Consider the following 13953-nt stretch of genomic DNA (forward strand, 5'->3'; position numbering starts at 1 on the left):
GAGCTCAATGTGTTTGTGTCTCACTGTACTCTGTCCACAATACAGTATAAACTTATGTTAATACGTGTTAAATATTTTTTTCCATAAGATGACAGTAAAGAAAGCCGACACTGGCAACTGCCATGTCGTCACGATGCATCTTCTGTGAACACGAGGTCGCGCGCATTATGATGTCACAAATATACGACACTACCATAGGAGAGAGGAGGGGTTGAGGAATTGGGCACAACTTGAGCCACAACCACAACAGATGGACCAATGTGGCATGTCTATTATTATCGGCGGATTTCTTTATTATCTGGTTTATCTGTATGAAGTCAAATTGGTCGATAATTGCCGATAATTATCGGCCACAGATATTGTACATCCCTAATTTTTCACTCATTTTTTACAACGAGGTAAGACTCGTGCTGTTTGCTACCTCATTTTTTTACAGCGCGGTTAGACCCGTGCTGCTCGTGACTCTAACGCCAGAGCTATGTGCCCCTAGCGCTTGCCAGACCTTGTAAAAGTATAACAAAACATATAGCTATAGTGTTTACATGATTAGCGGATAGCAACAATTCTATGTCTGCCTTAATGAGTTGGAGTCTTCAGGAAGAGGGTTTATAAAAATTCTGAGCTGGAATTACAAATTCCGACATATTCTGTGTACATTAAACACATCAAATGCCCGTCCCAATGGAAGAGGAACGTTAGTTTGACCGGCGGAGATTTTTGCCGTGGCAAAAGTGGATGGGAAGGGTCGTGGTCTTTATGAAACTGAGAGGGTCATGTTCCCCGTGTCCTCAGAGCCAACTGCGCCCAAATGTAAGACTTTTTTGGAGTTATTAGGCTGATTACAACTTGTATCACTACATTTCAATTGAAGCTAGGCTAGCACGCAGTATGCTCTGTGATAATATAATAAAATAATGTCTACAAGATCTATCAAATAACACACATTTTTTTGCTTGAATTTTCTGCATTCTATGACCTTGGCTTTTGTTTACTGTGAGTGAGACTACGTAAATACAAATGGAGCGACCAACTTACCGACCCCAAGTTTAGCAGCAAGCGACCTGGCTATGAATGAGGGCGTGTCTCGTAGTATTTTATGTATATTTTATGTAAATTATGTTTCTGAATTTTAGTTTTGAAAGGCAACAAAATTACCTTGACAAACCAAAAAAAATGAAAAAATAAAATAACTTTAATAAATAAATGGACCATGAGGCTTTTTAGGAATCAGTGCCAAAAGGGTATGTGCCCCAGCACCCATAGTCAAAACCCGCACGTGCCTGTTACTCCTAATGTTCAATAAACAGATGAAGGCCTTGAAAAGTACATCACTGTGACATAACGGGTACGATGAACTGCAATGTAGCAGGGGACTGCTGCTTTAAGGTGCAGGATGACAACCAAGGGAAAAAATTATAGAGAATGATGCAGGATGTTGTGGATTTCCAGGGTACCTGATTCAAAAAGTGAGGAGCTTTTTCTGTAGCGACTGCCGGGAGGGTAGGCTTGGTCCGTGTCGTAGAGTCGCTCCCTTTCCAGGCGGCTGTCAAACAGTTGTTGCAGCGGCTCGAGATCAGCCCAGCGAGAGATCACCTTGCTGTCAGCAAAAGATGAAAACATGGATGTCTCCAGGAAGCGGGACAGGAAGTGCAAGTGGGTCACAGGCTGAGTTGAGAGGAAGGCACCCTGGAATATCAAAAGTCCACAAAGAAATTATGTAGTTAAATGAGATGCTACAGGTTAAGCTTAAGATACAAACACATGGACAAACTGGCCGTATGTGAGCATTTTCTCTCCCTTGGGATCAATGTTGGATGTCTCAAAATTAGTGTTTCTCAGACTTTATTAGGGCAAGGCACACCATCAAACGAAACTGTCACACGAAGTACAAACCCAATTCCAAAAAAGTTAGGACACTATACAAATTGTGAATAAAAACTGAATGCAATTATGTGGAAGTGCCAAATTATAATATTTTATTCAGAAGAGAACATAGAGAACAGGTCAAAAGTTTAAACTGAGAAAATGTATCATGTTAAGGGAAAATTATGTTGATCTGAAATTCCATGGTGTCAACAAATCTCAAAAAAGTTGGGAAAAGGCCATTTTCACCACTGTGAAGCATCCCCTCTTCTTCTTACAACAGTCTGCAAACATCTGGGGATCGAGGAGACAAGTTTCTCAAGTTTAGAAATAGGAATGCTGTCCCATTCTTGTCTAAAACGCGTCTCTCTAACTGTTCAACTTTCTTGGGCTTTTCTTTGTTGCACCTTTCGCTTCATGATGCGCCAAGTGTGCTCTATAGGTAAGAGTAAGGTAAGAAGTGGACTGCAGGTGGCTATTTCAATACCCGGATCCTTTTCCTACACAGCCATGATGTTGTTGTTTTTTTACTTTTCCAGCCTCTTATTGCTACCTGTTCCAACTTTTTTCAGATCTGTTTACACCATGAAATTTACAATCAACATATTTTTCCCTTAAAATTATACATTTTCTCAGTTTAAACTTTTGACCTGTCATCTATGTTCTATTCTGAACAAAATGTTGAAATTTGGCACTTCCACATAATTGCATTCAGTTTTTATTCACAATTTGTATAGTGTCCCAACTTTTTGGGAATTGGGTTTGTATATACAGAGGAATATTCAGCATTGACAAATTCACAGATATTTTGGGAACCTATTCTCCATTATTATCAAAACCCCTCACTAATTTCTGATTCTCTGATGACAATTATTATTATTTTTTTAACTCATGGCAAAATCTCAATCTCCGTGTCGGCCAGTCCTTCCCAAATATGGGGGCGTGAGGTGCAATGCCAGGAAGGGCATGTGTGACCCCAGGGAAGATTTTTTTTTTTTTATGCCATACTAGAATAATGCGTAATTGTACAGCCACTACAGTTAGTGGCAGTGGCACTGTCATTGTCAGAGAGTTTGATAAGTGTCTCCAATTTGTCTGTGTTTAGTTGGAGACTGTTGCCGTTAAGGCACTGTTTTACCTGTGTCAGGCAGCTAAATAGAGATTTAAGTTTGTGAGTCTCTGGGAGCACTGTGAGATTACCCCTGTTTATTCTCAAGATCCCTTGATCTGTTTCCACCTTGTAAGACCTTGGTGTAGAAGCAGGTCCTTAAACCGTGACTGTGGTCCGCGCTGTTCTAATCAACACTCTCTGTCCAGGTACAAGAACTGGTAGATCTCGTGCTTTGTGTCTGGCATTGAAAGATTGTTGCTGTTTCGCTTTAATGTCCTCATTTTTCTCTCTGAAGACTGAGGTATAGCCAAGCCAGTTTCAATGCTTTCGCAGTGGTTGGAACTGTTGATCTTATCCTCCTCCTCATCAAGAGATGTGCTGGACTAGCTCTGTAAGCCAAGAGGGCCTTCTGAGGATCAGGACTTTTGTGCAGCTGCTTCATTGTGCAAACGCCTCAATCTCCGGTTCCTCGTAGCCCTGAGGGTAGCGAGGGCTGCTGGTCTTGTGGCAGAATCTGTAGTCGTCTGTGAATTTGGCAAACCCTGATGACAAAAACTGGGGCCCGTTGTCAGTCACCAAGATCTCGGGTACGCCAAACCTTGCAAAGATCACTTTCAACCGCTCCACAGTCGTAGATGTCAGAGTTGGGAGGTTTGAAATTTCACAATATCGGGAGTAGTAGTCTACCACCACCGCATTGATAACCATTCTTCTACTGGAATATATCAGCAGCAACTCTCTGCCACGGCCGTGCCGGTAAGGTAGTGGATCTCAAAGGCTATGTTATTGTTTGTGAAAACTGGCAACATATTTCGCATCTTTCCACCATTTCCTTAATCTGCCTTGTTATCCCGGGCCACCACAAGGATTCTTGTGCTCTTGCTACACATTTAGTCACACCTTGACGCCCTTCATGAAGCTTCTTCAGCATTTATCTCCCTGCATGCCTTCTTGAATGACAATCCTTCTTCCTTTCAGTAGAAGATCCTCTGCCATATGGATGTCGTTCCTCTCTGGCCAGAATGGCAAAAGGTGTTCAGCCACATTTCTCCTGTGAGAGCGCCATCCTTTTTCCATCAGAGTCTTCAGCTGCTTGCATATGTAGTCAGTCCTCTTCTATCTTCAGTGGCAGGTAGATGATGCAAAATCTGGTTAACATAGGCACTGCATTCCTCCTGGAGACTACTGTTGGCTGATCCATTTTCTGGTCCCAGAGGTACTCGTGAGAGAGCATCAGCAGTGACAAGTTGTTTGCCTGGGACATGTACGATCTTGTAGTTGAACATCAACATTTTTAGCCTAAATCTAAGAATTCTTAGAGGTAGATCATCTAATGGCCGAGAACCTAACAATGAAACCAACGGTTTGTGATCAGTTCTCACTATAAATTCCAAGTCTAGCAGGTATGTGCTAAGCCGCTCACAGGTCCATGTTGCTGCTAGAGCCTCTTTTTCAATTTGTGCATATTGGACCTCTGTGGGTGTCAGGCTCTACCTCCCATCTGCTTGCTGCTATATACTGTAAGCTTGCTATTAGTGTGGCCTGATACATGTTGCTTAAAATAAAATGTTTCTATTAAGTTCCACTGCTGGGCTGGATGTATCGTCATCCAGGTGAAGGTTAAAATTTCCGAGAATTTGAATACTTTCCAGTTTTATTGGAGTGGATAACTCATTTAAAAAGACCCCAGCAGGGTCAGGAGGACGATAGATGAGGATGCCATAGAAAATGTTAGTGAGGCCAACCTTAATAATTTGAGCTTCAAAGGAGGAGAAGTGATCAGTGTCAATCATTCTGCATGTGTATCTGTCCTGATACACAGGTAAAAAGGCTAGCATGACAAAAAGTTATACAAATCAGTACAAAAAAATCTGTATAAAACCAAAGCCGCACACAGGCGCCATCTTGCTCGACGAGTCTGGAAGCTTGGGCTCTAAATTAACACCCGCCAACCCGTCAAATGCGGGTTAAAATAAATTTTGGCGGATGGTCATAAATATTTACTAGCCAATATGGCTGGTAATGCAAAAAGCATAGACCTTTTTCACAAAACCTGGAAGTTAAGTGATTGTTGTGAGCATCAACTTCCGGTGTTGTTAACAGCGACTGGAACAATGCGGCAGGCAAAAAATAAAAGCCACTGTATCGTACTGGGATGCTCTTCCTGCGTTTTAAACTTTATTAAAAAAGCCTTACCTTTTATTTCATTTGTTTCCCTACAACACGGAACAAAAACAGAAGTGGATTTGAGCAATTCAACGAGATTAAAGACCACATTTCATTATCAGGAAAGGACAACACGCAAGTCTACAGTAGCATTTCACCTCAGAGGATTTGGTGTTGGGGCTAAACTGTCAGATGCTCCAGACCCGAGGCTGTTCCAAGTCTTTTCCCTTGGATTAACTTTACGCTGCCTCCTACGAGGGAATGTGTGTTTTTGATTGATGCTGCTGCAAGCAAACGAGCCCTCACTGGAAACTTGGTCAGTACATACTGTGATTATGACACACGTAAAAAAAACACAAACACACATCACACGTTGCCATCATCATCATTGAAAACAGACTATAATACTTAAATAAGGTCCTCTATATACATACTATGAATTAGTCCAACCGAGTTAGCCGTTACCTTCATACCTTATCAGAGAATGTGAGAGAAGGTGGGGGGAGCTCATACGTGGCTTGATTTCAGAAAACTACGACCAATCATAAACAAACCGATCATATTGCTATTTTAAGAGATTAATGTAGGCCTAAATTAGAGTCATATGCCCAGTTAAACCTCTGAAAATATAAAAACAATGGCCACAGTAATTTGGATAATATTGGCATTCAGCCTTCCTACCCATAGACGCTCACTCCTGTATAAACATCTTAACGTGTTAACTACGACCAAAATTGACACATCTCTAATTTAGGCCTACATCAATCTCTTAAAATAGCAATGCTGCCATAGACATACTGTTGTTAATTTATGTTTAGGGGCTTCAAAAAGAAAACAAATCTGGGAAGATTTTCACTGGGAAAAAACAAGTGGCTGGTGGAAAGTGTGTTTGGCCAGTAACTTTAGGGAGTCACCAGCCATGTTGGCTGGTCATCAAAATAGTTCATTTATAGCCCTGTTTACAGCTCCAGCAGAGTGTTGGGGCATGCGTGAAATATTAGCTTCTTCCTAAGAGTAACAAAAAAATAATTGAAAAGTCAACAACTAGTGAGGACAAGGAACATGCACCTCCGTGGCACTTTGCAAAGCCAACAGTCTGAACAGGTCTAACCTTCTCAAAATAAATAAATTAAATCACCAAGCCCCAGCCGGCAGACTTCTAATAAAATAGTTTGCTCAATACAATATAGCAATATACGGTATATGGGTAATACGGTGGTTGATTGGTTAGCACGTCCGAAGGCCAGTGCTGAGGACGTGAGATCGAGTCCGGGCTTCAGCCTTCCTGGGTGGAGTTTGCATGTTCTCCCCGTGCCTGTGTGGGTTTTCTCAGGGTACTCCGGTTTCCTCCCACATTCCAAAGACATGCATGGCAGGTTAACTGAACACTCTAAATTGTCCCTAGGCGTGATTGTGAATGTTTGTTGGTCTGTGTGTGCCCCGGATTGGCTGGCAACCAGTTCAGGGTGTACCCCACCTACTGCCCAAAGCCAGCTGGGATAGGCTCCAGCACCCCCGCGACCCTTGTGAGGAATAAGCGGTTGAGAAAATGAATGAATGAATATAGCAATATTGCCAACATGATAAAAATCATTATCATTAAAAATTTAAATATTCTGTCATTTGACCCCTTTTTGGGCCCTTCTTTTTTTGGAACCCCTATTTTCACTTTAAGGCGCCCTCCTACTTTGAAAGATAAATTAGTTAGAAATTATCTGTTAACCCCCCCCCCCCCCCCCCCCAAAAAAAACAGCACCTTCTTAATTAGGCTAATTGGCATATTTAGGTGTGGACTGTGGACATTGCATACATTGTGCCCACATCAACATTACCTCTAATTTTTCCAAAACTTTCCATTGCAGGTCATTTGCTAATTGCAACACCACATTTGTTGTTTTAAATTACTGTAGATTGCAGTTGTGGCTGCTTTTACATTGGCCGCACAAAAAGGAAGTTAAAAGAGAAGTTTGCCAAACAAAAATATGCCATTCGCAGTGAAAACATGGACTGTCTATCCCAGGGGCAGGCAAACTCGGTCCTTGAGGGCTGGAGTCCTGCAGGTTTTGTTTCCCTCTTCCAACACAAGCTGATTCAAATCAACTGGATTGTTATCAGGCATATGCCATATGCAGAGCTTGCTGAGCTGATAATATACTAGCATTGTTGGAGGAGGGAAACATCCAAAACCTGCAGGACTTTGGCCCTCGAGGACAGAGTTTGCCCACCACTGGTCTATCCCATAGCTAAACATTTTAAAGACTTGGGTCACCTAAATATATGCTCTTTAAAAGTTATGGTCCTTGCGGTGGTCCCCCCAGATCTTAGAGGTGGGGGCAGATTAAAAAGACTGTTACAGAGGGAGACTTTTTCGATCCACACATTGAACACCACTTCTCATCCAGGCCTTAATGAAGAAATTAATTTATCTCCGTTTTTGTAATAATTTAGTTTTCCGACAGGCATGGTACTTTTGCTGTTAGATTACTAGTCTACATTACCTCTGTTATTATTATTCTGAGCAGTTCAAATTGTTTCTTAAGGGGTTTGTACTGAAGCCTATATTGTAGTTTTTTGTTCTTTGTTTGTTTTTTTGCTATATTGTTGCATAGGTTGTAATGAGTCTATATGTCTATCATTTATTTTCACGGTATCTTGTTCTTTCTGACCTTATTTTTAACAGTAGCGAGCCTTTGTGTTAATTTCACAATATTGTACATGTATTGATGTGTCTGTCATGTTTGTAGTCTTTTGTTGTTCTTGACTGTTACATGCCATTATATCAAGTGACTAATTTGTATTTAGATGCACCAGCTGGTGATTCTTTTAACTGCCCTGATGAAGACACGCTAGCGTTGAAAGGTGTCGGCAGTTCATACTCAATAAAGGACTTTTAACATTACAACAGTACAGAGTGCCTCGGGTCTTCAGACTGCTTTTTCCACCAATCCTTTTAAGCAAGTCTACATTTTCATTTGATTGTAATGAATGTTTATTAATGTGCTGTGCTACTTTCTGTGCTCTGCTTGCTGGTGCACTTACTTACTGCAGCCAATTAGTCCAATTAGATGCACATAAGAGGGAGCTGCACTGCCCTCAGCTAGGCGACTGCCAACCCTTGGAGTTATTTGAGTACTAAACAGTTATTTTTCTCAGTAATCCAAAGCTCTCTGATAGCCCAGCAAGTCCCATTAGTTTCAGAACTTTAATGTGGACCAGGAGCCGCTAACTTCTGATTTATTTCAGCGAACAAAAGAACACCTTCGGTTTCTCTCATTCCCTGCGGGGCAAATGGGTCCAACTACAATAGTTTCAAGTACAGTGTTTCCCTGCTATATCAAAATTCACCCCCGCCCCCTGCAATACCACAGATTTTTAATAGCACTAACAAACATTCACATTACATTACGAAAAACATGTTAACATTTCCATGTTAGTTAATACTTCTGCAAGTCCAAATTTAGAGTTGTGCGGCTTCAATGTACTGTAGTGCAATGTTGTGCCACAACATGCCAGACAGCATATAGAGAAGAGATGCAGCATAATAGGAGAGGCAGAGAAGGCCCCCAATTAAGCTATAATGATAATCGTTTTTCCCACATAGCAGAAAGAACATATGTCCATGAGTATTGTGTTAAAGTAGTAGTTGTTATAAGGTGCATCATTTCTGTCATCAATGCTAATTTTCATCTAGTTTCGCATTATATGTTAGCATTACACCAGCAGACTTTTGTTAGACAAAATTAGATGGTTTTGTTCAACATTTTAGTGCTTAAATGTACATTGTTTTGTTCTTATTTTTGATGTGTCGTTTTTACAGTAAACTTCAACTGGGAGTGAAAAATAAGTACCCGTAGCTTGAAGCTCCTCACCTCTTCTTTGGAAAACTGCTGCTGAACACCAACCTTTTTTGAAAGTGAGAGCTACTGTCGGCTGTTGTTAACTCAAAACGTGTAAATACGTTTTAAATACTTTGTCCTTCACTCCCCCAAACTGTTTTTTTTTTTTTATGCAAGCGCAAACTGAAGGCTTAGCAGCAGCTTTTGACATGAAGAGGCGGCTTAGAGCAATGGTAGTTATTACAAAAAACGGCCAGCAGATGGCAGCAGAGTATAATAAATCAGCCAGAGCCATGTTGCAAAAAGCTCTTTGTGCCAGTGTTTTCAACAGAAATGCTACTGATGTCACCCTTGGCAATGAGCAGGTACCTATTCAATAAGTTTAAATGTGTTAAAGCATGTGGGAGGGGAAAAACTTATGAATACAATTTTTAAATGAATTTGAAATTTAAACATGCACAAACAAATAGAAGTTCACTGTACCTTGTCAAAGTTGAATGTTCCCTCTCGGTTACTCGTCCAAGACTCCAAATCGAGTGCACCGTGGATAACAAACTCCTCATAGCGGCCGAACATGGCAGCGAAGCAACCGGCAAACACCTCCCTTAGTTGAATGTTCATCTTTGCATCAGTCAGAGCCTCCTCTTCCTCTTCCCACACACATCCCAGCGTCTTGCCTTCGCCAGATAACTTGTCTTCTCCGCACCTCCAAGCCAGAGCCTGCAGCCTCTCCAGCACTTCCAGCTCTTCGCTTGCGAGGTTTCCGTTCCTTCTGTCCTCCATCAAATCCTCCAGAACCAGGCTGCTGAGCTGAGAGGAGGCCATAGTGGGCTTTGCAAGGGCACCTCCCTGCAGGGGAACCCCAAAACGCTGCAGGATGTCGCTCAGTTCCCGCACCAGCTCGGCTTGGCCCGGAAAGGCGGGGAGATCCTCTGGAGAGTCCACGTAGTGGTTGTCAATGTCCACAAAGCAAAGGTTGGCCTGTGCAGGAGTAAGACAAAAACAACTAAATAAACCTTTCCCATCAGATAATTAAGATTGGACGAAACAATGCAGTCTTTTATATCTTGGAGGCAAAGTGGAAAAGCTGAAAACATCCAATTAAGATCCCTGATAAAAATAATTCCATCCCCTTAACAGTTTCTTGCCATTTCGTCATGATAAACCCCAAGAAGATAATAGAGGATGATCTGAGCTACTACGGCAAGATAAAAAAGAGAAAGCAGTGTTTCTTCTAGGTTTTTTTTCAGCAGCGGGGGGTAGGCAATAATTGCCAATTTTGAGTTGTGAAAAACGATGAACATTAATTCATCGCCAGCAAGGGGGAGAGGCAGTTGGGCAGACGAAAACGAACCAGCTATTCACATAAATAACGATGGTGTCTTAGGCCTGAGATTTAGCTAGCCAGGCTAAGGAGCCAACTGGGCTCCTAACATGGGAAATTGAGGTAGCCTGACAATTTTCCAGGTAGCTCAACCCATTGATAAAAAATATGGTCCTTTTTTCAAGTCATACTGTCACAAAACTGAAAATAATGTTCCACATTTACAAGGGGAGAGAGAGTGAGAAAGAGAGAGAGAGAGAGAAAGAGAGAGAAGGGGGAAGGAGAGAGAGAGAAAGAGAGAAAGAGAGAGAGAGAGAATAAGCATGATGATGGCCCGTTCTTCCACTCGACGTCAGAGTACGGCTTGCCTCTTTTTGCCAATGCATGTGCCATCCGGAAAAAAAAGTGCCACAGGATTGACCACGTCAAAACAAAAACTCGCCGTTGGAATGGGAAAAGCAAAAGTACGGAAGCGGTCTCGCGATACTCGTCGCAAAATCAATGGTGTTTGAGCAATTATAACGGTGCCGGCTTCTTTCTTTTTTTCACTGGTGTATGAATGGTGCAAATGTTTGGTGGTGGTCGGAGGGGCCGTAGGCGCACACTGGTAGCCACCCTTCCGTCAGCCTGCCCCAGGGCAGCTGTGGCTACTTAAGTAGCTTACCGACACCACAATGTGAATGTGTGAGTGCATGAATAATGTATCCATTCCATTGTAAAGCGTCTTTCAGTGTCTAGAAAAGCGCTACATAAATCAGATGTATTATTATTATTATTATTATTATTATTTTGATTCGGTCACCATATGAACGTGTTTTTATAGCGCATGCTGTCATGAGTCCGGGTGCACTCTTCCACTCGCAATAATTTTCAGGTCGCCATCCGGGCGAATAGTACCGTAAACTGAGTTCGCCCGACACAGTTTTTAGTTGCCATTAGTGAGCTGGCAAACGCTAAAGCTCAGCTCTGGTGCCTGCAGGGCTAACTTTTGAATTGGTAGCACTTGTAGCACCTTGATTAAGGTCTTTTAAACATATTTAAATCATGTTTTTTCCCATTAAATAATATAAAAAAAAATGATTTACTCTAAATGTTTGCTGTCTAATGTTTTAACATTGTCAATGTATATTTTAGTAAATTTTGTAAGCTTCCTTTTCTCTGCTTTGCTTCTTGTTGTTTGTTGCGGTGTTTGTTGCTTTCCTTGTGTAAAGCATATTGTGTGTGAAATGTGCTATAGAAATAAACTTTCCTTGCCTTAATTAGTGATTGAAAATGATTTTGGGATGGCATTGTGTTGAAGTTGGCCTTCGCAGCGCGTGGTGGCTAGCTTGACTCGTCCTCGCGCTTGATCCGAACGCATCACGGCTCAAGGATGATCCGTTCCACACTAATTAAAAGGTGCAATCGCACGAGCTTTCAACTGCCTTCATTCGAAATTTGAAGGGGCGGCGGCTAGAATTTACACTCGATTCTAAAAATAGTAAACACTAATTTAAATATTCAACAGCCCTAATAGGTTGCATTATGGCTAGTAATTGCTCTTGATTGTTAATTTTAACCATCTCCTGTAAAGTTTTACTTAAAATTTTAGAAACAGCTCTCAGTAGGAAGTTCTACAATCACAAGACTAAACGAAATTAATAACTATCCGAGCATTTTTACTTTTGCAAAAACTGAATTTTTGGTCTGAAATTATTGTGCAGCTATACCTAGGGAAATGTCACAGTCTACTGTAAGTAGCACAGCCAACCTTGAGCAACGACCTCTGACAGTCAGATTATAACCTCAGGGGCGGGGGTTGTTGGAAGGCATGCTTACACAGCCTTACTCAGCTTCATCCTCCTACTCTCTTCACATCCTGGTTTGTTTTGAAGGTTGTTTCCCACCCCATGTCATTAAATTACGCCACAGAAAAGCAGTGTGATGATTAATTCACATGAATTATTCACTATCTCGCTGCTTTCATCCATGCCCCCAAGCAACTCGACTGCCTTCTTTCTAGGGCAACTTTAAAAGAGGCTGAAGCGGAATATTCACACAGCATGCAGTGATGTCGCACGATTGATTGGATTAGTGGAGCAGAGAATGTCACAAAGATCTGGTTCGAGAGGAATATCATGAAAGAACACAAATGCTGCTAAAAGTTGACATATACTGTAAAATTTACTTTTTAACCCTTAGATGTATGACCAACTAATACCTGTGCTCTTCCATGTGTGGGGTCAAAAAAGACCCCAATTTTAATGAATGCAATTTTTTCTATAAACTTGAAGAAACTTCTTTCATTTTAGTTAAAGATGAGGATTTTGGAGATTTTGGTCAACAAAAGAATTATTTCATATCTGGCATGTTTATTGATTTCTTTGTAATTCACATTTCATCACAAAACTACATTGGCTTGGTTGTTTATCAAGGGGAGGAGGACTGGAGGTTGATTTCCATGAGTCCCTGCATTTCTAAATGGCCTGACAACCCCAGGTAGACAATAGTCTGGTGTCTCCTCATACGAGATTTCAAACTCCATAATAGGCTCTACCTTTATCAGGATCATTTGTACAGCAAGTTCTCGATTTTTGATGCCAACATGAAGATTTTTGGGTAGGCACACAAAATTATGAGTCAATATTATGTACCACTACCTGCCCAAGTGCATGCACAAAGATACACGTACACACCGGCGCGCGGAACACGTGTGGACAGATACCAACTTAATTGAGTAATCAATAATAGTAAGCCTATAATAGGCCTAATAGGTTCTATTTTATTACAGTAAATGTGCTCGTAAGAGTCTGTTTCTCTACACAACAAAAGCAATGATGTTCGGTTGTGTTAGTTTAGTCGGCTAGTGTAGCTAAGTACAAAGTAGTAGATGAAAGATGATAACCATAGATATGAATGTAGGTAGATATGGCACACCCCTTTTGAGCTGCATTTGCGATGCAACGCTAGGAGGGGCAAAGATGTTAGCACATTCATTGTGTGTGTTTTTTTTCCCGTTGCAAGAAAAACGGCAAAATAAAGGACGCCGGCCCATTGTGCTGCAATGCAACTACGACAATGTAACTGGAAATAACATTTCATATATAAAATTATTGTTTGACCTTCTTTTCATAAGTTCTATATTGATAGCACATTTTGGCATCAACAAAAAAGTAAACCTCATGAAAATTGGTTGAGAAATGAGCAAGTTGTGACTTTGATTTCAATGTCAATGTGTTGCACCTTGAAGGGAACGTTGCCCCAGCCAGAACAACCACCACGTAGGGGTGTCGTTTAGCTGGGCTGCTATAGTACGCTGGTATATTATATTTTGTCTTTATGTCTTTGATGATAACACAATGGATGTGGAAAACAGCACATAATTTATGATGTATAAAAGTGATGATAATACTTTGAAGTCGTACATGTATATGGTTGTGTTACTGTAAGAAAATGACCAGGGTGGTCAGACTGCTGGGATTACATGTTTGCATCAAAAGTAAATGTATATCTGACAATCACAGTCGATGAAAATCAAATGTTTTTAGGGTTAAACTTTGAAATTCCATAGAAAGTACTTGGGGTCATTTTTGATCCCACTTAGGGAAAATTGGGGTACCTATACAAAAATTACTAAAACCAAATAGCCTCATGTCAAAGGCAACCTATTTGAG

The 13953-nt window shown here is 41.2% G+C and overlaps 1 protein-coding gene across 5 annotated transcripts in view; it reads right to left on the bottom strand.

Annotated features, from left to right (window-relative positions):
- Window positions 1-13953, bottom strand: part of LOC144053496 (DENN domain-containing protein 5B-like) — a 56050-nt gene that overhangs the window by 23292 nt on the left and 18805 nt on the right. For all 5 annotated transcript variants that reach the window (XM_077567996.1, XM_077567999.1, XM_077567998.1 and 2 more), the window contains 2 exons: window positions 9460-9957; window positions 1455-1686 (listed from right to left, as the gene is read on the bottom strand). In XM_077567996.1, coding sequence (XP_077424122.1) covers window positions 1455-1686; window positions 9460-9957 — 730 coding nt within the window. The remainder of the gene's footprint in view (window positions 1-1454; window positions 1687-9459; window positions 9958-13953) is intronic.

This window comes from Vanacampus margaritifer, chromosome 6 (assembly GCF_051991255.1).
Source record: "Vanacampus margaritifer isolate UIUO_Vmar chromosome 6, RoL_Vmar_1.0, whole genome shotgun sequence".
NCBI classification, from domain to species: domain Eukaryota; kingdom Metazoa; phylum Chordata; class Actinopteri; order Syngnathiformes; family Syngnathidae; genus Vanacampus; species Vanacampus margaritifer.